Below are 27638 nucleotides of genomic sequence, written 5' to 3' on the forward strand. Positions count from 1 at the left end.
GGGTATCAAGTCCCTGGCCTTTAAAGGTCACTGCACATAAATCACATGTGCACTCTAGAGGATGGGTCCACTGAAAAATTTCTTTTCTGTGGTCATCAAAATATAACAATAAATTTTTACCATTCTTGTTAAACCATTCAAAGCTTAATTTACAATGTAACATTTGTGGATAATGTTTGTAAGCATTATAAAATTTTCTAAACTGTCTCACACGAACATGTTTTATGTCACAGTTCTCTTCAACCCTATCAATAAAATTCTCCTTTTTCTTTTTCTTCTCGCTGAAATGACCGAAAGCTTTTTCCAACCACTGGCCATACAAGTAGTTATCCTGTAACTTCTGTTGATCACGTGCTCTAAAACAATGGTAGAAATTCTTGAAATCAATCTTGAACTCTTCGAATGAATTCGTGATGATTGGTGGTTCCAGTAACTCGGGGATCACCACTCCTCTCTGGTAAGATCGCTTCAACTCGTTGAAAATTTCATCAGGAGAAATCACTTTCTTGCGCTTTGGTTTTGGAGTTTGTTGATCTTCTAGTTGAGGCACCTCCGGTTCTGTTGTTGAAAATCGATAATTATTTCCAATAACTATATCACGATAAAATTTCACACAATGCCTAATTCGCTCATTCAGGGCTTCTGGATTATTTGCTGGGAAATATTTATACTCCAATCCATCTAGTAGTAACTCCTCTTCATCTGTAGAGCTTGTAAGTGATAACATATCCACGTCACTTGCAGTCTGTGTTGAAGAGATTCCATCCATTATTGAAATGAGACTGTTTCACAGCTTTCCGTCTGCTTAAATAGCCATGATGTTGAAATACCGCAGTGAGTCATCTGTAAACACTGACGTAAGTGTCTATTATACGCCAGTGAGTCATCTGTAAACGTTTATTATACGTCAGTACTCACACCAGCTGTCGCGTACGTGAGTTCATATACAGGTCACCCTCACTTACGCGCATGCCATTTTTAGCTACAGGGGATTTCCCTCCCTGTGGCTATTTTTCAAATAAAATGGTGTAAAAAATTTATCACAATTAACAACTAATTCTCACTACTCCCTTATATGCTGTCCTCACAATTATAATATTTTGGGAAGTATTTCAAAGAGAAATCCTGAAAATACCTAAGCGATTACAGTTTTTGTTACATGTGAGAAAACGAACAAAAGGTTGAACGAAATTTATTACAAAAAATTAAAACTAACCGCTAAGTCAAGAAATATAGAACAAACTGTAAAAGTGTACAGGCTACTTATTTCAGCAGGGAAAGCAATGCTCCAAAGTCAAACACTTAGACAGAGTAAGCAGTCCTTTGGCTCGCTTGTAGGATTGAGGTTGTGCGACGTCCACAGAATAAATCCAGCATTGCAGTGAAGGTTTTGAAAAATCTTGAAATTAATACTGCTGGAGTTTCAAAATTCTTGAAGTAACACGCAAGTGACATAATCCCAAAATGTCTGACTGGTCCCTATTTTAACTCAAAGGTTCTGTAAGAGAATATAAGAACAATCTAGAACTTAGATTGAAATGCTAATTACTGCTCTAAAATATACTCACTTACACGACTAATTGAATTTCTAGAAGGTTCCCAATTAGAGTAATTGAATTCCAGTTCAGGGGGTCGTGAAGGACAGTGACCTTGAGAATTATCTAGATGGATTGAACTTAGGCCATGAGGATTGGGGAAAATGACCCACATAACAATATGCAAAATTAGGTGAAAACAAAGTCAATAGCCAAACGATCGTTAACTTGTCATTTTATAACAAAAGAGGGAAAGTAAAAAAAACAAACCCAAAAAACCATAGAGTTTTAGTTAGCCTTCATGAGATGTGAACTATAGAATATTGTAAAAAATAGCTGCAAAATGAAAAGTTAAAGCAACGGTTTTTTCAGATGTATTTTTCATTTTGCGATGTTTCGAATGGAAAACAATTGTGTTTAATGTACCAAACAGACCGCGCAATTCTTGCTCGTTCAAAGTCCTCGATTCTGAATCAATGATAGTGAAGAAAAGTGGCACAATGATTTTTTGATTGGTATACAAATCCCTGTGGTTGTACATTTTTGAATTTCTTTACGAAACCTGGTTTTTTTTTTGCATTTCATTTTTTCGATGGCTGAATTATATTATTGCCCTCAATTAAATGGCGATCTGATGGCGTTTACCCTCAATAAAACGGCGATCTGACGGCGTTTACATGTACAGAATCAGGGTCTTATATAGACGCATGTAGACGCATTTTACTCAGTTAGCGTCTCTTAAATTGTACAGACCAGATACCTGTGAAGTTGTCCTAATTTATACCAATATTTGGCCAATATCAACGATGAAAATTCCAGTTAACTATAGAAATACACAGAACACAGACGAACGGGCGTAGAGTCTCCACTGTTATCTTGCAGTGAAAGTTGTTTTGCTTATTCGTGTGTAGTTCCCCGTTCACAATGGTGCCAAACTACGCCAAAGTGCGCCAAAATGTGTTGAAACGTAAAAGTATCAGCAAAACTGAAAAAGGAACCATCAAATTAATTCGAGTGCAAGAAAACAACAGATACGTTGATGTTATGGTATACAAGAAAATATATACTGGTTACTGTGGAAACATTCATGACTTGACCTGGACACACGAGTGGCATGCGAGCAGATTTCGATCGATAATCTATTGAAAATAAATTGATACAATGTTTGCCGTCGTCAATAGCGACCGACTGAAAGTGCTGTGAGGTAGGAATATGCTACGCGGAATATCGTACACTCAGGCATAGTTTTGGTCCGCAGTGAATGGAAGTCAGCTTACATTGAAATGCAAACAACTATCGATATGACGGTCAAAAAAAAATATTTGTCTGCCTTCATTTGCATTAATTCTTCTACAGACCAAATATCACATTTGTATTTCAAACTCTGTTATTGCTTGGTTTATTATTTTACGAGACATTTTTTCCTTTGTCTTCGCGATCATGCCTCCCAACAGATTCATAATGAATCAAACTTCGGAAAGTCGAAATACTGCAAGGTTCGACATCGTGAGAGACATTTGGTGTTTGGAGTCATCGGTCGCTATATTTTTTTCTTGCTTTTGGTATATACTAACGGTGTGATGCCAATGCTTTTAATTCCTTTGAAAAAATTATTTCTTTTCATCCAGCTTCCACTATTATCTCTGATAAATAGACAGCTAATTCTTGGTTGTCAGAGTCTCATAGTTTTCTCATTTTACCGTCAATTATTCTATTCATTTTGTTGATCCTCAAACTTCACCCACACCAACACTTTCATGGACGGTGCGTTTATGCAGCCAAGCAAATACTGTCAGATTTATAAGCTAGCAATCTTCTTTTTCACCTGGCAGAGAAGAAACCTTTTGTCGATAAAGCCGAGGCGTGGATGTCACTAGTTCAACATATTCGGTTCTTTATTATAATCATTCAAGTAAACAGTCTCATTCATCATCCCCCAACGCTGGCATGATAGCATATTATGCCAAATTTTTGGAAAATTTTGAGGCCGCCCACTGATGTGACTTGGAAAGCTCAAACAAGACGAAGAAATGAATTTCCGTGCTACTGACTTGTATATGGTCGCTACATAACACATTGGCCGCCGATTTTGTGCGCTTCTTTATTTAAGTCACTGCATCAACCGGTTGAATTTTCATAATGTTGTTTTTGTGATATCTTCCACGATTGTTGTTAACATTTTCATTTACAGTAGTAATGAAATATTGCATTTCATACATACTGAGTGATTGACAACGTTCATATAACATGGATTTTGACAAAAAGTGAACGCATAAATTTGGATAGTAAAATAGAGCAAACGACAAAGTTCGACATTAAATTCCAAACAAAAAGTATTCAACATATGCCATCCCCAACAACCACACTTTTGAGTATCTTTGCAAATGCAACAATTGATATGAAAGTATATTGAACAAATGACAAACCTACACAAAACCACGGAAATAACAAACAAAATAATGAATAAAAATAAAATAAAAAAATGATTAACCTGCACAAAACACACGGAACTGAACCATATATGAACTGGAAATACCCACGTCTTTTATTATATATTGTAATTATGTGAAATTTGAACCTTTGCCGCATGGTTGCGACTTCATTTGAAAGTGTTTATGATCAACATAATGAACAGTATTCATCACAGACTAATTCTAAAGGTCATTAAGTATTTAAATATGTAATTAGCTGAAATAGAAATTCTTGATTTCTTTTACTATGGTCATTGTTTTACCACTTAAATAACCAATATCATTTCCTTTGGTCAAGTCCTTCAGGCTATATATGCCAGACTGTGAAAGCTCATTAGATATGCAAATTATAAATTAGCTGACATGAAAGTGCCAAATGACTTTAAATATTGTTATAAACTTGTATAATCATCAATGTACATAGAAAGTTTCGTCAACTTTGGTCTAGTCATTCGGATAAATATCCCTAATCATGAAAGTTCATTTAATAGGCAAGTTAGGCATTGGCTGGAATATAAATGCTTAATGATTTTCCAACAGATCAACAAATCTGAAATGTTGGCAAAAAAAAAATCCATAAGTCTCATGTATGTAACATTACAAGTGCCTAGCTTATAATGGATACCAAAGCTCCACAAAACACCTTACAAAGCTAGGTTTATCGCAGGATCTTCAAAATGTTCAACAACAGAGTTATCGAAGATACTGACTTCTGTTCTTTGTACTGTTAAACGGGGACTTCAAGCATACTGTGATGTTATTTTTTCTCGGAGTGGTATAAATCAAATGTGGATATTAAAAAAATTCGCAGGAACTCTTGGAAAATTTGAAATCAAGATCGTTTCAAAAATAACATCTATTAAAACATTCGATTTTCCACATTGTATACCACAATACCACATGATAAATTGAAAGAACGCTTGAAAAACATCATCAACCAAGCATTTTTCTACAAAACGGTTCACGCCGTTACAAATATGTGGTATTGGGTATAATTCTACATATTTTGTTTAAAATATTGCTAACGCTAAAGTGTTTTATACCAAGAAAGACATTATCAGTATGCTTGATTTCCTCATTGACAAAATATTTGTTGAATTTGGAGGACAAATTTTCCAACAGTGTATAGGAATTATAATTGGCACTAACTGTGCTCCCTTACTTGCCGACTTATTTCTGTTCTCATACCAGGCAGAATTTATCCAGAACCTTATCAAGCAGAAAAAAGGTCTCTTTAGCTAGAACTTTCAACCTTACATTTAGATACATAGAGGTGTTATTTCATTGAATTACTCTGAATTCAGTAAATATCTCGCTATGATTTATCCTCCAGAATTGGAGATTAAAGAAACTACAGAAACGGCCTCTTCTGCTTCATATCTGGACATTTCATTTGAATTTGACTCCAATGGTCACCTTTCTACTAGGCTATATGACAAGAGAGATGATTTCAACTTTAGTATAATCAATTTTCCACACCTCATCAGTAATATTCCACTCTCACCTGCTTATGGGGTATACATTTCCCAGCTTATTCGATATGCAAGAGCATGCAGTTCATATGTTGATTTTGTAGAGAGACATGGCCATCTCTCTTACAAACTGTTAAATCAAGGTTACACCAGAGCAAGACTTGTCTCTACATTCAAACGCTTTTTGGCAGGTATCGCAAGCTGGTAGATAAATACAATATCTCTCTTCGACAAATGATCACTGTTGGCATCGGTGCCATGGGGTCTTTGTTAGTACTACCTATCTGACTTACAGATTGATATATGGCGGGTGCCACATGTGGGGCAGGATGCGCTTACTATTTTCGAAACACCTGACATCACTTCTAGTCTTTTGGGCAGAGGTCCATATATCTTTCTTTCATGAATTTGACTTGTTTGTGTACTGTCTATTTACTGTCTGTTCTGTGCTGTTTTGTAGCTATGTTTACAACTATTGTTTTACAAATTCTGACCCAGTGTTATTGGATTATGGATTGGTATGATTGCGATTAGTATTTTCAATATATATATATATATAATATATATATATATATTAAGATTATTATATATAATATATATTATATATATATATATATACACACCAAGTTTCGTCAATTTTTATCGAGTCAATTCAGATATATCCCTAATAAGGAAGTTCTTTAAATATGCAAATTAGCAGTTATCTTTCATATCGTCACCTCCTAATATTTTTCAAGCTGATATAGCTTGGTGTTGTCAACATTTGTAGCAAATGTCATTAAATTGTATGCAGTCGTTCTCAATGTGGAAAACGTTTGTAAATGAGCAAAAGAAAGCAAACGACACCCATTAGAATCTAATCTGTTCTTGGTGTAGTGTTCAAGTATGATTCAGCCTTATACTTTATGTGATTGTTATATGTATGAGGTAATGCTTGTTGAGGCCAAATTTCTAAGTAAAGTTTTGTAGTATAGCGCCCTCTTTTCTCTATAACTTTCGATGCTCTTTGGTTTGTGCTGACCTTTGACCCCTGGTCAGCGCGCCATGCTTTCTTTGTTTTTGTGTGAAGTGAAACAGATTTGTTTCTTCGACTTGTAAACTTGATGGTTTGATGCATCAAGTTAAAGGTTTCAAGATACAGTAATGGTATGTAGTAGTCTAATATTCGACGGTGTTTACTACGATGTGTTTTGAGAGTACATGTGATGATACTGAGTAATTCTGGGCGATTTTCTGTGTACTGGGTCCGGCCATGTGACTAGCTCCGGTCAGCTCATGGCAGTTTCACGGATGATTTATGTGTTTACATTCTACGCTATAAGACATTCAAAATTACGTATTTGAGTATGGGTTTCGCGTTGTGCAACCCATCAGGCATTTTAGTACAAGTATGTGCGGCAAATTTGTTACTGTGTATGTATTACCCAGCTCTGCTTGAAAGTTTCACATGCTGAAAAATGGTATATTTGCCGTATGTAAATGCCTTGACACTACTTGTGTGTATTTGATTTATAAGCCACTTTTTTGATTATTTTACTTTCCCAGTGTGTATAAGACGGTCAAGATACTTTGGCAGAGTATAGATGTTAGTCCCTTTGATTGGCGGTGTTGGGAAATTGTTTCGGTGAGAATTAGTTTATTCGTATGTCATTTGTTATACATATATCACTCTGTTTCATAGTATAGTCTCAGGACACTGCTTTACAAGTTAACGGGTCATGCTTAATCAGTTCAGAGGACGAGTAGACCCAGTAAGAACGCATTATGAAAGCACCAGATTTAATGTATTTTATTATTTTCAATGCAAAGAAAGCCATAGACAGTAAGCTATAGGGATGATGTCATACTAGTGTATGAAGTAAATTGAAGTTTTGATTTATTTCGATATGACGTACTTCAAGGGGACCACCCTGTGTGGTGGTTGTAGACGCTACTTTTTGATGGGTATTTCTATGATATTGGTATAACAGTCAGGTACACATACTTAGTGATTTTTCTTTTGTGTATTTTTCAGTTAATCGTATCGTACTGTATCGTGACGTATTGTGTTAGATGGTCGATGCGCATTAAAGACAATATATCCCTGACGTTGAGCCTCCATGTTTTCATTGTGGTGAAAGGGACGTACATCTTCATTAACGAAACAATTCTGTTGGAGGGATATTCTTCAAAATGGAAGAGGAGAAAAGATCTAGGACGCTAACTCCCAAGGGGCAAGAGTATGCCAAAGAGGTAAAGTACAAGGCTCTTGGAGAAGCATGGAGAGGTCTGAAGTCTGTATCAGAGGAGATAAAATCTCTGATAGCAGAAAATCCGCCGATAGAAAGTGCCAAGGACTCTTACACTAAGTGGATGGATAAATATGAGCAATTTTTGAATGCCAATGATAAGTATTGTGCGTTGTTGCAGGAAGATGCTCGTGCTGAACACTTCGAACGTTGGTACGATGAAAAGGATGTTTGGATAACAAATGTGAAATCCAAAATAGAGAACTGGTTTTCAAGTAAGTCAGAGGAGCAACAAGCTATCAGACCAGCAGGGTCCTCAGTCACCAAGGCAGGATCTTTGGCAAATTCTAAAACATCAATGAAAAGCAAGATGTCTTCAGTGAAATTAGCAGAAAAGGCTAAAGAATTGGAGTTACAAGAAAGAGAGAAATTAATAAAAGATAAGCAAGCTCTGGAAAGGAAGTTGAAGTTGTTGGAAATAGAACTACAGCACCAAGCAGAGTCACATGAGGTTCAGACAAAGTTAGCAGTGTCTAGAGCTAAAAGTCAGCTGCTAGACGAAATTGAAAGTGATATTGACAGCCAGTCTGTTGGCAGTGAAAACAGTGAGAACAATGTTACAAGTGAAAAGCATGAGCCTTCAAACCAGCGTCATCAGAATGACCGTATGGAAAATAAGACAATGTCAAAGGTTGAAGTGATGCCTAAGAAATCAAAGGTCTCTGACAAGGGCTCAGCGATGTTTTGATTGAAATGCAGAATCCGAAACTTGAAATAAGAGAGTTTGATGGTGACTCTTTAACCTACAACAAGTTCATGCGTCAATTTAAATTTAGGATAGAGGGACCATGCTCAAATGATGAGAAGATAGCTTATCTAGAGCAATTCACTACAGGTGCAGCTCATTGTATTGTAGTTGATTTCTCATACCTTGATGCTGATGTCGGCTACCAAGTTGCAATGAAAGAGCTTAAAAGAAGATATGGTGATCCTGAGGTAATTGCTAATTCATATGTGAAGAAGGTGTTATCCTGGCCACCTATTCGAGCAGACGATCCAAAACCCTGGATGAGTTTACAGTGTTTTTGAAAGAATGTGAAGCTGCTATCCATTGTGTGTTGGTAGTTTTGATGTGCGTGAGTATTCAGAGAACTTGAAGCACGTTGTTAAGAAGTTGCCTATCCACATGCATGATCGGTGGAGAAGTGTTGTCCAAAGTCTCCGTGAGAAGCAAAAGAGAATTGGTTTCAATGACCTTGTAAAGTTCTTCCAGTTAGAAGCACCAAGCTTAATGATCCAATTTATGGGAGAGATAACTTGGTTTCGGACAAAAGACAGAAAAGGGACCGCACACAGCGCAAGGTTGTTGCTGCAACAAATGTTGAGAATGGTGGTCTGAAGTGTTGGTGTTGTGATGGACCACATGCCTAGCCAGCTGTTCAAAACTTGAGACGATGACCCTGAAAGACAGGAGAGACCTGGTGAGAAAATTGAAAGTGTGTTTCAAGTGTTTCAGAAAGGGACATGTTGCAACTAGATGCAAATCAAAGATAACTTGTGATGTGTGTAATGGTAATCACCACAAAGTTTTACATGACTTCAATCAACAAAAGGAGCAGAAGAGTGACAACCAACCTACCAAAAGTGCAATGACTGCTGATCAGCCAATGAGTGCTCATGCTGCAAGTGGTGCTGGTTGTACTATGCCAATTGTTCCAGTGAAGGTGATTTTAGGGTCTAAGACAGAAAGATGTAATGCATTTTTAGATCCTGGGAGCAATGTATCGTTCTGCACTGAAGGTTTAGCGCAGAAGTTGCAGGCAGCTGGTACCAGGATGACTCTTACCATGAAGACAATGGGTGCTGCATGTGAAATTCCGACACGAGTGATATCTGGTATGAAGATAGAGGCCATCAGTGGTGAAGGGGTTCCAGTGCAACTGCCTCCTATATTTACAAAGGCAAGTTTACCTGTTGAGGAGTGGCACATACCTTCACAAAGGGATATTTTCTGCCTAGACTGAAGATCAACAGCAGTATTGATCTGCTTATTGGCAACAATGTTCCAGCAGCCTATGCACCTATAGATGTGAAGACAGGCCCACCAGGAAGTCCTTATGCTACAAAGACTCCTCTAGGATGGGTTGCATGGGGCGTTAAGAAGACTGGAAAGGGGAAGAATTGTAGTAATTTTGTCCTTGCTGACAGTAGTCTGGAGAAGTTGTATAAACAAAGTCTGAACTATGACTTCCCAGAGAGAAGAGTAGATGATAGAAGAGAGATGTCCTGGGAAGACAAGCGTTTTATGGAGGTGATGGATAGTTCTTGCAAGATGGTTAATGGTCATTACCAGGTGGATCTTCCTCTCAGAGATCAAAATGTGAGATTACCCAATAACCGACAGATGGCAGAACAACGGTTGAAAGGTCTGCAGGTGAAAATGAATAAGAATCCCCAATTCAAAGTAGATTATATAGACTTTATGGAGAAAGTAATTGCCAGTGGATATGCAGAAGAAGTATCAGATGGAGAGAAACCAAAGGAGGGAAGAGAATGGTATATACCACATCATGGGGTGTACCACCCAAGAAAGCCGGATAAGATCAGAGTTGTGTTTGATTGCGCGGCAAAGTGCAGTGGGATATCCCTGAATGATGTTCTGCTTCCTGGTCCAAATCTGATGAATGATCTTCAGGGAGTGCTGATGAGGTTTAGAGAGTATCCAGTAGCCTTCTCGAGTGACATTGAGTGCATGTTCTATCAAGTGAAAGTGCCTGAGAGTCAACGAGACCTGCTGAGATTTTTGTGGTGGCCAAAGGGCGATATGAGTCAGAAGCCTAAGGTGTACCGTATGGGTGTGCATCTGTTTGGAGCGGTATCTGCACCATCATGCTGTAATTATAGCCTCAGAAGAACTGGTACAGACAACAGATGTAATGCCAGTCAAGAGGCAGTCAACACTCTACATAATAATTTCTACATGGATGATGGACTTAAGTCAGTTGCAGATGTTGAAAGAGCCATTCACTTGGTAGGCTAAGTGAACTGAAGACTTTGTGCAAGGAAGGCGGCTTTAACCTAACCAAGTGGTCGAGTAATAAGAGAGAGGTGTTGAAGGAAATCCCAGTGATGGATCGAGCTAAAGAGCTGATGGACCTAGACCTGGAATCATCGCAGCTTCCTATAGAGAGAACACTTGGGGTGTTATGGAATGCAGAGACGGATGAGTTCCAATTTAGGTGCCAAATAAAGAAGACAGAGGGGACAAGAAGGGCCATGCTGTCTGTATTAAGCTCGATCTATGATCCTTTTGGGTTTACAGCACCCCTTCTAATTCCTGCAAAGACTGTACTTCAAGAGATGTGCAAACAAGAAGCTGGATTGGATGACGAACCAAGTGATGATATATTTAGAAAGTGGCAGACCTGGAAAACGAGCATCCAAGACTTGGAAGAAGTAAAGATTCCTCGATGCTATGTGCCAGCAGAATTTGGAAAGGTGACACACAGGGAGTTGCATGCCTTTGCTGATGCCAGCGAAATTGGATATGGTTGTGTTATCTACATCAGACAGGTCAATGCAAATGGAGACATACATTGTTCATTTGTCTTTGCCAAGGCAAGAGTGACTCCTTTGAAGAAGGTCACTATACCACGATTGGAACTTACGGCTGCGACATTAGCAGTGAGAATGGTCGCTATAGTTCAAAGAGAGTTAGACTTTAAGATTGACAAGACTCTGTACTGGACAGACAGCACAGCAGTTCTGAAATATATCATGAATGATAAAGCAAGATACCACACCTTTGTTGCAAACCGTGTGCAGATCATCAGAGAAGCTTCAGTTCCTGAGCAGTGGCACTATGTGGATACCAAGGTGAATCCTGCGGACTTGGCATCAAGAGGTGTTAAGACGACCAGAGAGCTGAATGACAGTGATTGGCTTTGCGGACCAGACTTTCTGTGGCAGAAGGAAGATGAATGGCCGGAGCAAGTGATTTCCATGCAGATGGAGGAGAATGATCCAGAAGTGAAGACTAGCTGTGTGACCATTCAGTCTGATGATACTTCAGTCATTGATTCTTTGGTGACAAGAATCTCTGGTTGGTGGAAGTTAAAGAGAGTGATGTCCTGGGTCATCTTGGCTAAGAAGAAGTTTTTGAAGTTGATTGGGAGATTAGAAGAGAAAGTTGAAGAATCTGTTCTGCGCTTGACTCCAAAGATGTTAAATGAGAGTGAAGTAGCTATAGTGAAGGCCATTCAAAATGAGGCATATACTGAAGAGATGGAAGCTCTGTCCAAGGGCAAGACAGTCTCTAAAAGAAGTCAGCTTTTCAAATACCATCCTATGTTGACTGATGAGGGTCTTATCCGTGTTGGTGGCAGACTTAATAAAGCAGACCTACCCTATGAGACAAAGCATCCATTAGTATTACCAAAGCACGCAAAGGTATCAGTCATGATTGTCAAAGATGCCCATTCCACTGTTGGCCATTTGGGAAGAAATGCCATATTGGCAAAAGTGAGGGAGAGGTACTGGATTTATGGAGCGAGCCAGTTGGCGAAGAGAGTTGTTAGGAATTGTGTCACATGCCGGCGATATCAAGCAGTGCCTTGTGAACAGATGATGGCCGACTTGCCAGCAGATAGAGTTGAGGCGGAGGTATCACCATTTACGTTCTGTGGTATGGACTATTTTGGTCCTATAATGGTGCGCAGAGGAAGATCTGAGGTGAAGCGGTATGGTGTTATATTTACCTGCTTATCTTCGAGAGCTGTACACTTAGAAGTTGCACATTCATTGGAGACTGATGCGTGCATTAATGCCATTCGTAGATTTGTGGCAAGAAGAGGTCCTGTCAGGAGTATCCGTTCTGACAATGGCACAAATTTAGTAGGGTCAGAGAAGGAGCTGAGACAGATACTTGAAAGGTTAGACCAGTCTAAGATGAACGATGTGTTGTGCGTAGAAGGAGTTGAGTGGCATTTCAACCCCCCTACAGCTTCGCACTTTGGTGGAGTGTGGGAGAGGATGATCCGCACGACCAGGAAGATCTTGTTCAGTCTGTTTAGAGAACAGCCCCGTATAGTAGATGATGAGACGCTCAGTACTGTATTCTGTGAGGCTGAGAACATAATCAACAATAGACCATTGACTACAACATCATCCAATCCTACTAATGATTTGTTGCCACTGACACCTAACATGATTATACACCCACAAGCGAAAGTACTTAGTTCGCCGGGAGTGTTTGAGAAGAATGACATTTATGCAAGGAAACGTTGGCGTCAAGCTCAATACTTGGTCGATGTATTTTGGTTCCGCTGGAGAAAGGAGTATTTGGTTACCCTACAGCAGAGATCCAAGTGGCAAAAACAAAGACGCAATGTGGAAGTTGGAGATATTGTGCTCATTGTTGACAAGTCCGTGCCCCGAAATAGTTTGCTGATGGGAGTAGTTGAGATGACTTTCAAGGACAAGAAAGGAGATGTGAGGTCATGCAGAGTGAAAACAAAGACATCAACTCTAGAAAGACCAGTCGCAAAATTGTGCATTCTCGTCGAGGCAGAGATGAAATAAATACCTTTGGATTGTGTGATATATTTGAACATCTGACTATTGACAGCCAAACATTTGGTCTCTTTGTATATTTTGAATTGCTAGAGTCACAATTCAGGGGCGGGAGTGTTGAGGCCAAATTTCTAAGTAAAGTTTTGCAGTATAGCGCCCTCTTTTCTCTATAGCTTTCGATGCTCTTTTGTTTGTGCTGACCTTTGACCTCTGGTCAGCGCGCCATGCTTTCTTTGTTTTTGTGTGAAGTGAAACAGGTTTGTTTCTTCGACTTGTAAACTTGATGGTTTGATGCATCAAGTTAAAGGTTTCAAGATACAGGAATGGTATGTAGTAGTCTAATATTCAACGGTGTTTACTATGATGGTTTTGAGAATACATGTGACGATACTGAGTAATTCTGGGCGATTTTTCTGTGTATTGGGTCCGGCCATGTGACTAGCTCCGGTCAGCTCATGGCAGTTTCACGGATGATTTATGTGTTTACATTCTACGCTAAAAGACATTCAAAATTACGTATTTGAGTATGGGTTTCGCGTTGTGCAACCCATCAGGCATTTTAGTACAAGTATGTGCGGCAAATTTGTTACTGTGTATGTATTACCCAGCTCTGCTTGAAAGTTTCACATGCTGAAAAATGGTATATTTGCCGTATGTAAATGCCTTGACACTACTTGTGTGTATTTGATTTATAAGCCACTTTTTTGATTATTTTACTTTTCCAGTGTGTATAAGACGGTCGAGATACTTTGGCAGAGTATAGATGTTAGTCCCTTTGATTGGTGGTGTTAGGAAATTGTTTCGGTGAGAATTAGTTTATTCTTATGTCATTTGTTATACATATATCACTCTGTTTCATAGTATAGTCTGAGGACACTGCTTTACAAGTTAAACAGGGTCATGCTTAATCAGTTCAGAAGACGACCCAGTAAGAACGCATTATGAAAGCACCAGATTTAATGTATTTTACTATTTTCAATGCAAAGAAAGCCATAGACAGTAAACTATGGGGATGATGTCATACTGGTGTATGAAGTAAATTGAAGTTTTGATTTATTTCGATATGAGGTACTTCAAGCGGACCACCCTGTGTGTGGTTGTTGTAGAGGCTACTTTTTGATGGGTGTTTCTATGATATTGGTATAACAGTCAGGTACACATACTTAGTGATTTTTCTTTTGTGTATTTTTCAGTTAATCGTATCGTACTGTATCGTGACGTATTGTGTTAGATGGTCGATGCGCATTAAAGACAATATATCCCTGACGTTGAGCCTCCATGTTTTCATTGTGGTGAAAGGGGCGTACAATGCTACATACGGGTCATTAGAATAAAGTGTGATATCGAGGCGAGGTTTTACCACGAGGCCATAAGACATGCTATACTTACTGTCTGAGTAGTCAGTTACTTCTCTTATCTACCAACCCACTATTCTATATTGGCGACGAAGACGGATGACATGGAAAGTCTACCATCAATGCCAGCTTTCCCTGTTCATTCAGACCCAACGACCACAAGCACCAGATGGAAGAAATATCTGAGTCGGTGGAAAACGCGTTCATCGCATTCAATATTACTGATGACAAGCGACAACGTTGCATTGCTATTGCACTGGGCAGGTGAGGAAGTTTCCAAAATCTTTGATACGTTACCAGAAACTGAAACTGATTTCGAAACAGCAAAATCAAAGCTCACATCATATTTTTCGCCGAAAAAGAACATAGAATATGAGCGATTTGTCTTCAGAGACACGATGCAAAACAGTGGCGAATCGATTGATGCGTATCATACTCGTCTGCAACGTCTTGCAAACACATGTGACTTCACAAATAAGGACCAAGAGGTCAAGTCGCAAATAATACGAGGGTGTACTTCAGCTCGCCTAAGACGTCGTGCCCTAAGGGAGGAGACGACACTTGAAAATTTACTTAGTATAGCTCGTTCATTTGAAGTGTCAGAAGTTCAAGCTAGTGGGATGGAAGAGAAATCAACAAAAAATACTGTAACAGAGACGGTAAACGTGGTAAGAAAACAGCGCCATCAACGGTCGAAACCGAATAAACAAAAGCAAGTGCAAACGCCACCAATGAGGTCGTCAACTTGCTATAACTGTGGAGGTAGCTATCCACATGAATCGGTCTGCCCGGCAAAAGGCAAGTCATGCAGGAAATGTGGCAAACTAAACCATTTTTCCAGATGCTGCCGTTCAAAGGGTAAAACAAAGAAGTCAGACAAAGGGGAAAATGTCAAAACTGTATACACACAAGTGGAGAGTTCAGAAGATGAATACTGCTTCACTGTACAACAGACAAATGGCAATAGACCTAGAGTAATGATACACATAGGAGAAACAGAAGTAGCTTCTCTTATTGATACAGGGTCTACCGTAAACATTATGAGTATGGATACATACAATACCCTGAACAATAAGCCCAAGTTACAGAGAGACAACAGCAGCAATGTCTATGCCTACTGCAGCAGCAAACCATTGAACATAAATGGTTCTTTCCAAGTTAAAATAAAGTACAAACTTCATGACACTGAGGCTAAGTTTCTCATTACTGACAAGTCAGCAGATACGCTTCTAGATTATGATACAGCATTGAAACTAGGCTTGGTTTACATTGCAAACCAAATATCACCGGGCACTTCACGCTGTGATCGAATTGTAGCTGAGTACGAAGATAGGTTTCATGGTATTGGTAAGCTGAAAGATGTACAATGCAAACTACATGAAGACAAAACAGTACAACCTGTCGTACAACCACACCGGAGAGTCCAATTCCATGTTCGTAAGAAAACTGAACAAGAATTGGAAAAACTACTGAAACTGGACATCATTGAGCGTGTTGGGGATGAACACAACCCGTGGGTGTCACCAATAACAGTGGTTGAGAAACCAAACAAACCAGAAGAGATCAGAATATGCGTCGATATGCGCGCACCGAATAAGGCCTTACAGAGGGAACGTCACATCACACCTACCTTAGATGATGTAATTGCTGACCTGAATGGGGCCACTGTATTTTCAAAGCTTGATTTGAACGCAGGCTATCACCAGATTGAGTTAGCACCAGAGTCTCGTCACTTGACTGTATTTTCAACACACAAAGGACTATACAGATACAAGAGATTGAATTTTGGGTATGCTCAGCAGGGCAGAAATTCCAGAATATTATAAGGCTCGACACTTCAGGGCCTGAATGGTGTGCTCAACATAAGTGATGACATCCTGGTCTATGGTCAAGGTCAAGAAAACCATGATACCAACCTTGAAGCATGTATGAAGCGAATACGTGAGAGAAACCTAACACTGAATCGTCAGAAATGTAAGTTCAGCAAGAGCATTGTAGTGTTCTATGGCCATGTATTCGGAGGTGGAGGAGTGTCTCCAGATCCAAAGAAGGTTGAAGCACTGCAAGAAGCATCAGAACCACAGAGTGTAGCAGAAGTAAAGAGCCTACTTGGCATGGCCAACTACTGTGGGAGATTCATTCCAAATTTGGCAACTATATCAGAACCATTGCGTGAACTGACAAAGAAAGATACGCCTTGGCAATGGGGCAAACGCCAAAAACAAGCACTCAAACAGATCAAAGAAGAGATCACAAGCAACTGTGACATGGCATATTTGATCCACAGATATGCACAGAGCTACTGGTAGATGCCAGTCCTGTCGGACTTGGTGTAATCCTGACTCAACGGGATGGTAAGGTGATGCTTTGGTAATCGCACTTGCTAGCCGATCACTGACAGAGGTAGAACAGCGCTACTCACAAATAGAACGTGAAGCTCTAGCAATAACATGGGGAATTCTTCATTTCCACCTATACCTGTATGGGCATAGCTTCAATGTTATATCAGATCACATGCCGCTGGTACCACTATTTAATACACCAACTGCAAAGGCACCAGCCAGAATAGAGCGTTGGATTCTAAAGTTGCAACAGTACAACTTCAAGGTGATATACCACCCTGGTAAATTCAACCCCGCAAACTACATGCCTCGCCATCCGTTATCATATACCAGATCAAGCAGAAGAGAAGAACAGGTTGCAGAAGAGCACATCAATGTTGTAGTACAGCACGCTACACCTCAAACCATACAGCTAGAAGACGTCCAAGAAGCAACAAAGTGTGATCGTGTTCTACAGTCGTGCATACAAGCCATACAGACTGGTAATTGGCACAAAGTAAAGTTACAAAGCATGAGCACTAAAGAAAGAAATGCTTTACATAGTCTGTACATGGTACGAGATGAGCTCAGTGTGTTACTATCACATGATCTAATACTTCAGGAAAGACGTATTATTATCCCTGAGTCACTACAGCAACAGATCATTGATATTGCAAATGAGGGACACCAAGGCATCGTGAAAACAAAGCAGCTCCTTAGAGAGAAACTTTGGTTCCCTGGAATTGACAACTTGGTACAGAAAACAATCGATATGTGTATTCCATATCAGGCAACCACTGTTGAAAACAAGCGAGAACCACTAGAAATGTCAGAACTACCAACTGGTCCATGGGAGGAGGTCAGTATCGACTTCAGTGACCTGCCAAATTGTAATGAACTTGATGCAGCAGAGAATTGTGAAGTGAACAGCGCCCCCTAGTGTTGTTGTCGTTCATACTACAGATCATAAAGTTTTCATAAGATTTATTAATATTTTCTTGATTAGTAAAAGTTTGAAATTACATATATATCGACCTAAAGCTATTTCAAAGTAGTACACTAAACTTTTAGTGTTTAGTAGTGGTTTACCGCCAATTTGTTGTTCCCATGATTCAGTGGTAGCCATCTTTTTTCCTATATTCCATATGAACCAAGGCAGTAGTTCAAGTTCGCCGATAATTCACCTAGAGTACCAACTAAATAGGCCCACGAGGTAATATATCTACGTAGTTTGTACTGCATGAGTTTATGAGAGACATTTATTGCACGTGAAAGTAGTTTAGAGCATCAGTTGATGAGATACAGAATCGTTTTCAAGAGTGTGCAGTGTACACCCCACTACACGGACAATTACTATCACTGCCAGCGGACTATTGCAATGCCAATGGCATACAATGGGACAATGATCAAACAGCGATTAAGCTCATTTGCAACAATGGCTATGAAAGTTGAGACATCACGAACAGTTATTCTTTACGTTGATCGAGCACACCGTGTTTAGACTAGTAGTTTATTTGCCTTTATTTACTAGATCTTACGGTGTTGGTGTATGTAACACAGCAATAAAGGAGAGATATGCCACATCAGTCAAGTCCTGTGTACGCCTAAGTGTTGAATGTTAGTTGGTGCTGCTACAGAAATGGTAAATATCTTCTTGTGATGACAGACACATCTTCATCGTCACCTGATTCATTAATCAGTACTCAACACAGCAGCCGTCCGCAACGTCATCACAGACCACCCTCCTATTTGAAAAATTATGTAAGATATGTACAGGTAGATGCTGAGGATCTACCAAAGGGGTGAAGTGCTAGTAACCTCTCCCCCTCATAGTGTTCATAGACAAGTTGTGTTTTTGGCACTTAATTTTTGTGTATTGATAACATTTCAATGAGCCATCATTTGAACACTTTCAGTTGAACACTTGTTTAAGACAGACACGTTTGGTTGATAGTTTATTCTTTATTCAAGATGTTTTGTGTTTGAGAATGGCATTCCGGACATATGCACCAGAGGCAGTTTAAAATGAACAGTGACATGCTCTATCTATTTTCATGAGAAGGGATGTAGTGTTCAAGTATGATTCAGCCTTATACTTTATGTGATTGTTATATGTATGATGTAATGCTACATACGGCCATTAGAATAAAGTGTGATATCGAGGCTGAGGTTTTTAGCACGAGACCATAAGACATGCCATACTTACTGTCTGAGTAGTAAGTTACTTCTCTTATCTACCAACCCACTATTTTACACTTGGCATTTACAAACTGAATATGTACAAGATTTGATTCTGATCCTATGAGCCGTTTTTTTGAAAAATCGAACACACAGACAGAAAGGCAGACAAACAGACAAACACACAGATACGCCGACACTATTGCGACATAAGCTCACGTATGTGAACACGTGATCTAATAAAAATAAAGGAGCAAAAATAAAATAAAGAAAGACAGAAATGCAAAGTCAAAACTTTAATTAAAGGTACCCAAAGTTTCTTAATTAATATGAAGCCAATACAAATGAATAGTATAAAGCAACCAGTGGCTGCAGGGCATTAAAAACCTAACCTGTATATGGAACATTGCATTCCCTTCTTGCTACTTTTTCACGTGCAATACAGGTTATAGGTAGTGCTTCACATGGCAATTGTGCTGCAGTGATATTAATTGCTCTGAAAATAGTATAATTTAAACATAACATTTTGTGTCCCTGGAGCTGTTCCTTCCACAAGGGTATCAGTACGGCTGATGAATCATTTCCCTTAAGTTTCCAAGCATCCGTTCCTAACTCTTATCCCTTAAATAATTTATCGCCCTTTTAGAACGTAACCTTTGACCTGATTTCTATATGCACACACATCTTTGACGTCATCAATTTGTGACTATGCCATTTGTTAAATGGTGCCACACTGGCTCCCTGACGATTTGGGCGAGACAGTTGGTGGATGGTGTAACCAGTTATTGAGGAATTGATCTCAGCAATAATGAGATCATCGTGGCTTTTCAGCCTGTGACTGAGAAATCAGAAAGCCCAATTTTTCTTTTATAAAAGTTGTTGCTATACCGTTTGCTAGAACGGGCGTTCCAAAGAGCAACATTGAGCTGCGGTTTGTTGAAACATGAAGATATCCCGGTACACAGTCCCGTTGTTTGCAACTAGCTGGCCTTATCAGCGGTGATAAAAGTCGGAATGACCGTCGGGTTATAACGAAATAAAAATTGCCTGTTTATAGACAGGAATCCGGCGAAGAGCACTGAGTTTGAAAAAACCACCGTGAAACTCTTTGTCCCGGTCGCTGGTTATAATAGTCGGAATATTACGATACCTCGGCTTCAGGTGTTTGCGACCAGCCTTGCATCCAAGCTTTCTAAACTTGGGCGATGAAGGACTTGAAATGAATTACTGAAATATGAAATATCCATATTGACGAGCAAAAGGTCTGAGGTATTTAAGAGAACACAGTCCGTTGCAGGAGTACATAAACTTCTCTGTAAAAATTGAAGGTTGTAAAATTTGGTATAAAACAGTACAAAAGTTAAGAACCGAGATACGGGATGATAAGTGTGCAGATTAACAGCGCCGCCACAATTCAAGTGGAGATATCACTCTCATTAAAAGTCATTAAATATGCAAATTAAATAAGCATTAACATGGGACTTATAAATTCTTTATTTAGATGTTATAATAGTTATATGTTAGATGTCATTATAATGTGATAAAGTCAATAAAGGTGCAAAGTGTTATTTACGATGCGAAGTTGGGACAAGGGTTCAAGAGCCTAGCCTCAACACAATTTCTAAAAAGAAGATGTCAGATAGACTGTCGACAGTCCCTTGTGCCTTTTTTTTGACCGGAGTCACGTTATTAAGTGCTGTAGCAATCCAACATAGGCGATCGAGCGCCGAAGGCGCGAGCCCGAGTGCCGAAGGCACGAGGACTGTTATACCTTGTATGCGCCCCATAGGAACCATATGAAAAAGGCGACGGTGACGTCACAACAAGTGACATGGAAAGGGGTGGGCTTAAACTGCAGCGCTATTCCTCGATTGTACACGCTTCCCAGACAACGATTGACAGCGATGTTGACATAAAAACAGCGCGGCTGTGCACGGTAAAGGAAGGGCCCAGCTAGTGGGGATCATGGAATCAAAAAGTTGTTTTACTGACATAGAAACTTGTTGGGTTAGGTTTTCAGGCATATGACAGGCAAGAGCAAAAACACAAGACGATCGCGACAAGATGTTACAAACAACGGCAGTCTCCCTGTGCTCACAGCACTTCACTTTATCCACACTTGCGAGTGTAGTGATACATAGCGGCTGCCGCGTAGTATGCATAAACCCATTAATTCTGTGCATAATACGCGTCGGCCGCTATGTTTCACTACTTTCACAACTGTGACTTTATCCGTTTGGCTGAGCACAGTGACTGTGGGCTGAGACAGTCGACGGTCCGCGGCCCGACAGGACTTAGACGGAGCCCAATTATTTTGACTACAAAGCTCAAAATCAATTTTAAAAGTTTGAAAATTGATTCATTTTATTCAGTAAGTTCTAAATCTTTTACGATCACGGCAGAAACTGGAAACCTCAACTAAGCTATAGTCCACATGAATGTATGACCTGAAGGATGGACTTCCACTATCCAAATATGGTATTGTTGCCCCACCTATTACTATGACGCGTACCTCATGAATTTGTAATAGCAAGGGGGATTGAGTGAGGCGTAACAGTCGCTTGTACCAGCAAATACCAGAAGCTACGCCAATACGCGAGACCAAGCGGTACAAGCGACTGGCGAGAGTCTAGATGTCAGAAAGCATGTATGCATAGCTTATTCCATACAATGCAGCAATGCAATGCATCGATTACACATCAACCTTAAAGAATTTTACTTAAAATACGCCTCAAACAGAAAAAAAAATGTTTTCTCGCCGTCGCTGTTTGTACAAACTATTCATGTTTTGTAAATCCATCGAACTGGCCGAGAATCTAAACTAATAGTGCATGAGCTCTCAAGCTGTAGTAGAAATATGCGCAGTCTTCCGAATGTTACGCAGAGCTCAGGTTTTATCGCTGAGAATATAAACCCTGTGGATCCAGCCAATCAGATTGATGGATTCCAGCCGAGCATATTATAATCACTTTTAAAGCAATAAGAGCTCAATACCAGTACCAAGTTTTATGAATTCCGATTAACAATTCTTGACATATCAGCTCAATGACGAAAGTTCAAATATGCTAATCAGCAGTCAATTGACATGCTACTGCTACATAGCATTGCATCCCGATACGCCACTCGAAGATAAATATCAGTACCACATTTCATCTAATTTAATGCAGAGTTTCTAGACGTATCAAGCAATTATATACAGCAGCACCAACTAGTTCCAAACTTTAGTAAAATTTTGACTGATGTGGCATTTCTCTTTAAATTTATTTTTCGGTTTAAATACACCAACAACATTAGATCTATTGTATTGAGACAAACAAACCACTTGCTTTTACAAGGTGTATTGAATGTGCAGCTATAACTGTTCATAATTTCTTAACTTTTTGGACGCCATCTTTACAAATGGAGGCAATCTCTGTCTGATCATTTTTGATAGTATGCAATAGACTTGCTATGATCTAAATGTAGAGATAGTGAACTTATCCGCGTATACTGCATACTCTGGAAAACAATTCTGTGTCACATCAACAAATGCTCTGAACTGGATTAATACTCAATAATCATTTATCATAAACTCATGCGATACAAACTATGTAAACATTACTTCGTCGGCCCATTTATTCGGTACTGTAAGTGAATTACCAGAGAGCTTGTCTTACTGCTTTAGTTTAATGACAAACACAGAAAAATATGGCTACCGCTGCATAATGAGCACAACAAATTGGCGACAAAACACTACTGAACACTTATGATGAAAATAATATTATATAGGGCTCAGCCCTTGGTGTCACGCCAGAGGTTAAGATTGGCAATGTTATTTGTATTGATGTGATAAAATAGAATTACATGTAATTGTTACTTCATATACGTTTGTATGACAACTATGCCCAGTTTCCTTCTGATGAAAGCAGTTCACGTACGTACACGACGTCAAACCCTGCAGCAGTGCAGGTATAGATTCGTGTAAAAATGTTGGACAAAAATTGGCAATATTTACCATGATAACAGCTTACTAACAGCCTACGATATGATGCCATCATTATCATTGCAATGGTAACCGCACTGCCCACCTTCCTCTTGCAAGCTGAAAACTATAGCGTTCCCCCAAAAAAATGGCAATTTTCAAATCTAGATATTGACACAGGAGGCGCTTTTCTAAAATTCAATCCCAGCATTCTTTACGTTTGCCCCCCCGGCTCATATGCACGACAGTTTTCTCCCTTTTTTCAGTTTTTATGCATGATATTAACGATATTTTGTATCAGCGACATGGTGGATAATAACACTTACTGGCTTAAAATTAGAGGTCATTACCCAATATCGCCTGTTCCTGTGTCTTATCAGCATGAGTGTCATTTGTGCTGCGCCAGACACGAGACGAAGTCAAATGTCTGACGCAGTACAAATGACACTCATGCTGATTCGACGCAAGGAACAGGCGATATTGGGTAATAACCGATTCATCATCTACCCATGCCCATAATTTTAGGGAACTTTTACTAATAGAACGAAAAACCTTAAATTTTGAGGCTTTACTTTATTACGCCTTGCGCATAAATATCAGAATGTTTATGTGAACAGGCTTCATTCATAAAGTAGCCTATACGACGAAGATGTCAACATCACGCGCGACATCGCTGCAAGTCATCCATATCTCAATGAAACCCACGAAGAAAGACACCGGGATACAAAAATCGTCATACAGAAGGAACATTTTAAGGTGCAATATGCTATTACAACTGTAACCCATCAAAAACTGCTCAGCTTTAAATCTATCCTGATTTCGACTGTCGTACGATCGCGCGGAGAGGACGCCATTTTATTAGTTTACATTTAGAGTTGCCATGTCAACAGTCGTCTCACGTGCGACATCGCTGTCACGCCACGCGCTCACTACCTGTTCGGTGGAGACCGTGCACAGTGTCGGCGCCATGCGCACGGCAGAATGTTTGCTAGAACTTGACCTAAAAATACCATGGGAAAAAATTTCAAGACTCAACCTGATATTTCCGTATTTTGCAACCAGAAATACCCGTGTTCCTCGAAGCCCTTCAAGTTTTTACGTCGGCGACATCACTTCGCTGATGACGTTCATCGTGCATATCTCGATGTTTAGTGTGAAATATCACAGCTGATATTTTTCGGTGACATCACCAGGATGTAGCAATATGGGCATGGGTATATGATAGAGAGATATATTTTATAAATGGCATGGTATAAAATAATAATTTGCACGTTTCGTATTTGTTTATTTACGAGTACTCAAAAAAACATGGCGGCGCCCATGAAAGTAGGGTACACTTCCGGTTACTCGCATAGTATATTATGAATATGCGCATGCGTAGTCAGTAAGCCGCTGGCGCGATGATCAATAAATTTGACAAAAACGGTACTATCTGTATTGTAATCTACATCAGGAGTATACAAACTTGGGGTTCTGGCTCACTTCCCTTTTTGTATGCCTCCATTTATCATGATAGCTCTGCTGGAGGACAGAATTGTCCCTGCATGGTGCTGTCTTTCGCCCAGTTTAAGCGATGTATATCCATTCCTTCGATAAAGTTTGTTTCTAATGTGTGATAGTGAGCGTGCGAGCGTGAGTGCTTCTGAACTCTACAACATGTGGAGGGGTTTCATTCAGGAAAATGTAACAAGATAGGCGGTTATTAAACCACTCTATTGTAAGAGTAGGGACATGGCCGAGCAGTTCTGTCTGTTGCTTATCCGCTAGATGCTGATACACTAGGTTATGGGTTCGAAACCGATTGAAACCACCATATATTTTACCCTGGGTTGATGGCTCTGGAGGTGGACAGAATTGTCCCCGAGGCTGTCTTTAACCAAATTTTAGCGGTATAGATCCATTGCTGCAATGAAGTTTGTGTGTGATGTGTGACGACATGTGGTGGGGTCTCATTCTGAAAATGTGACAACCTAGCCGGCTATTGAACTACTCTTTTAAGAGACTGGGGATTTGGCCTAGTGGTTCTGTGTTTTGCTTCTCTGCTAGGCGATTGATACCATAGGTTGTGGGTTGTACCAGATTAAAAACACCGTATTCACTCAGGAGGCTCACGACGCATGACCACGTAACTAGCCAAAATATGCAACTCTCGCCTAAAATGGAGTTTCTGGGACTTTAGTGAGAACATCCTCCCTCTGTAAGTCCATTCCACGCAGGAGGGCCCCAGTTCCATTTGGGTACTGGATCAAGCTGTTTACAAAAAGATGAAATTTATATAGGGACCTAACTCAATGCGCGATGGCAGATACAAACGAGCCGCAGGAGACTGGCAGAAGCACGGTAGAAGGGGCACTGCACATCCCTGCCGAAAATCCCTGCTAAAATCACTAGCAAGCAGGTCCGAGTGTGAAGCTTTGCCAAAATCCACATAAGATGGACGCTATAAGGCATCTCAGTCAAGCTGCAGCTCCTCCCTCTCGAGAAGCCAGACAGTATTGTTGCATGCTGCTATTTTTCGACAAGGGCCTTGCCAGGATGCTGGACAACACATGTTTGGTCAGCAGAAAAAAAAATATCGCTACCTTTGCTTGCCACCAGCAATCAATGAAATCCAGATGCACCTCAAGAGTTAAAAGAGTGAGGCCTTCTACAACAGACAAAGGAAAAAGATCCTCTTTACCCCTCCATGTTCTTGAAATCACTCCCCTCCATACCCTGGAAACCCCTCGCATTGCGAGGCTCTACACATAAGTGAAGATTGCATTGAGCTGAACCTGACTAAGCCTCCCAGCTATAAATATAGTCGAGATAGGTACCATTCCTTTTTTATGAGGAGGAAAACTGTTACTTACACACAAAATCTCCCGCAACCATTTAGTCCATGGGGATCTGATCCATCTCTCGCATCACAGTTCCTAGGGTCTCCTCAATGTTGCAGTCACTCTTGCAGCACTGGCTTTGTTTCTTTAAGAAGAGGCACAACAGTATTATTATGATCATCTGCATCCTCAACAACAACAACAACAACAACAACAACAACAACAACAACAACAACAACAGCGACAAGAGATAAAGTAGTTGCAGCTTGTCTTGACCCCATTTGATATCAGAGAGAAAACTTCTGTGGTGTCTCAATGCTGTTGTCTATGTATGGTGGCAGAAAACTTTTTAATTTGTTAGGTCAGCTGCGGCAATCACTGGCACAATAGAGGGGCGATATTCCCTTTTTAGAGACATGTGACAAGACCAAATCTTATAAAAGAGTGGCAAGAACCTGGAGGGTAAGGCGATGAGTAGTTCTAATTTACGAGCTTATTCATTATGAAATAAAGTCTAAGAGGGATTGCTGGTAGGACTAGTTCAGAATCGCTTTCTTTTGTTATTTGCAGCCTAATCATGATGACATCATCCCCTGCCTGGAGGGGGTGCTGAAAGAGATCTGAAAGGACTCTATAGGCACACACCCCCAGAGGAAGAATTGGGCCCACATGCTTAACAAGGAGCCAAGTTTCTAAGCTTATATGTCTTCATAGGAACTTGCATCTGTGTATAAACAGAATAGACGTCATACGTTTTGCTTTGCATGCCCTCCAGAGAATCAAGCCCAATGAATGGCTCATGAGCCTTTATTGTCATGCGTTCAAGGACAAGGACATCCCAAGTACTTTATGCCTGCACCAGGCTTCCGAGGAATCACAGGCCTCAGGGCCATCATACCTCTAGACTCATCTTGATAAACAAGGTTGAAGGTCTTCCATATTTCTTTTTCTCTTTGTCTTCTCGACGCCCTTGACGTCTTTGATGTCTGAGAGAGCTAAATTCTGTGAATCCGCAGGTGTCTCCATGCTGGTGCCTATTTAATATGGAAACAGAATATCTCTGACTACGTCATCATTCAGTAATTGTAGGTTGTATTTGACGTCCAGCAGGAGGGTTCGCTTGAGGGTAATCGTTCTGATATTGAATCTCTTTATGCCTTGGTTGACTTCTACCTTAATTTGTTCAGTGTCAGTGCCATGGATGTCGACACAAAAATTGTCATGAATCTTTCTGATGCTAACTCCTAGCTAGGCTCTTATTTGTTGTTTTGAGCTAAACTTCTGCCAGTAGTTGATCAAATTTGTTTTCGGCGTTCAGCTTGATGCAATCAATGGGAAGTGTCCTGTCAGTGATGAACGCCAGTTTGTCGGTCATTTCATTCATATCCGTCAGTTGAAGGGGGCTTCATCTATTGGTTTCAACCCCATCACGCTTTCCTCTGTATCATAGAATAGGCCAGCAGTGGCCTAAGCGCTGTAACTACAATACCAGGTGGCGCTGTTGATAATGCATTTTAGCTCATTGCCTATTGTTATTATTGTTTTGTCTTGAGTAACTATCAGGTGTAAGGGTATCTCGGTGAGGATTTGGCAGGTACGTTTGAAGAACCATTTTCTCTGCGTCTTCAGTGGCGTCCCACACTTTTATCTCTGATGTCATCGACTTGAAAGCTCGACTTTCAAGGGCAACACTGTTGCTCCAAGCCCGTAGATACTTGCCATGGTTT

The 27638-nt window shown here is 40.0% G+C and overlaps 4 protein-coding genes across 4 annotated transcripts; all 4 read left to right on the forward strand.

Annotated features, from left to right (window-relative positions):
- The first annotated feature begins 7650 nt into the window (after positions 1-7650).
- LOC139127136 (uncharacterized) lies at positions 7651-8454 on the forward strand. Its single transcript, XM_070693056.1, has one exon. It carries the CDS (start codon positions 7651-7653, stop codon positions 8452-8454), a length of 804 nt encoding a protein of 267 aa, XP_070549157.1.
- Positions 8455-9160: 706 nt separating this feature from the next.
- Positions 9161-10746, forward strand: LOC139127138 (uncharacterized). Its single transcript, XM_070693057.1, has 2 exons — positions 9161-9667; positions 9709-10746. The coding sequence occupies exons 1-2, from the start codon at positions 9161-9163 to the stop codon at positions 10744-10746; spliced, it is 1545 nt and encodes a 514-aa protein (XP_070549158.1).
- Positions 10747-10835: 89 nt separating this feature from the next.
- On the forward strand, positions 10836-13286 carry LOC139127139 (uncharacterized). Its single transcript, XM_070693058.1, has one exon. The coding sequence runs from the start codon at positions 10836-10838 to the stop codon at positions 13284-13286; it is 2451 nt and encodes an 816-aa protein (XP_070549159.1).
- A 3274-nt stretch (positions 13287-16560) lies between these two features.
- Positions 16561-16941, forward strand: LOC139127140 (uncharacterized). Its single transcript, XM_070693060.1, has one exon. It carries the CDS (start codon positions 16561-16563, stop codon positions 16939-16941), a length of 381 nt encoding a protein of 126 aa, XP_070549161.1.
- The last annotated feature ends 10697 nt before the right edge of the window (positions 16942-27638 follow it).

This window comes from Ptychodera flava, unplaced genomic scaffold (assembly GCF_041260155.1).
Source record: "Ptychodera flava strain L36383 unplaced genomic scaffold, AS_Pfla_20210202 Scaffold_29__1_contigs__length_4469600_pilon, whole genome shotgun sequence".
Classification (NCBI taxonomy): Eukaryota; Metazoa; Hemichordata; class Enteropneusta; family Ptychoderidae; genus Ptychodera; species Ptychodera flava.

Bases quoted from the DNA above. Each gene is read 5' to 3' on its own strand.
- LOC139127136 (XM_070693056.1), top strand. From the start codon at position 7,651: ATGGAAGAGGAGAAAAGATCTAGGACGCTAACTCCCAAGGGGCAAGAG.
- LOC139127138 (XM_070693057.1), top strand. From the start codon at position 9,161: ATGACCCTGAAAGACAGGAGAGACCTGGTGAGAAAATTGAAAGTGTGT. The intron at 9,668-9,708 runs GCAAGTTTACCT...ACCTTCACAAAG, and splicing joins TGCCTCCTATATTTACAAAG to GGATATTTTCTGCCTAGACT.
- LOC139127139 (XM_070693058.1), top strand. From the start codon at position 10,836: ATGGATCGAGCTAAAGAGCTGATGGACCTAGACCTGGAATCATCGCAG.
- LOC139127140 (XM_070693060.1), top strand. From the start codon at position 16,561: ATGAAGCGAATACGTGAGAGAAACCTAACACTGAATCGTCAGAAATGT.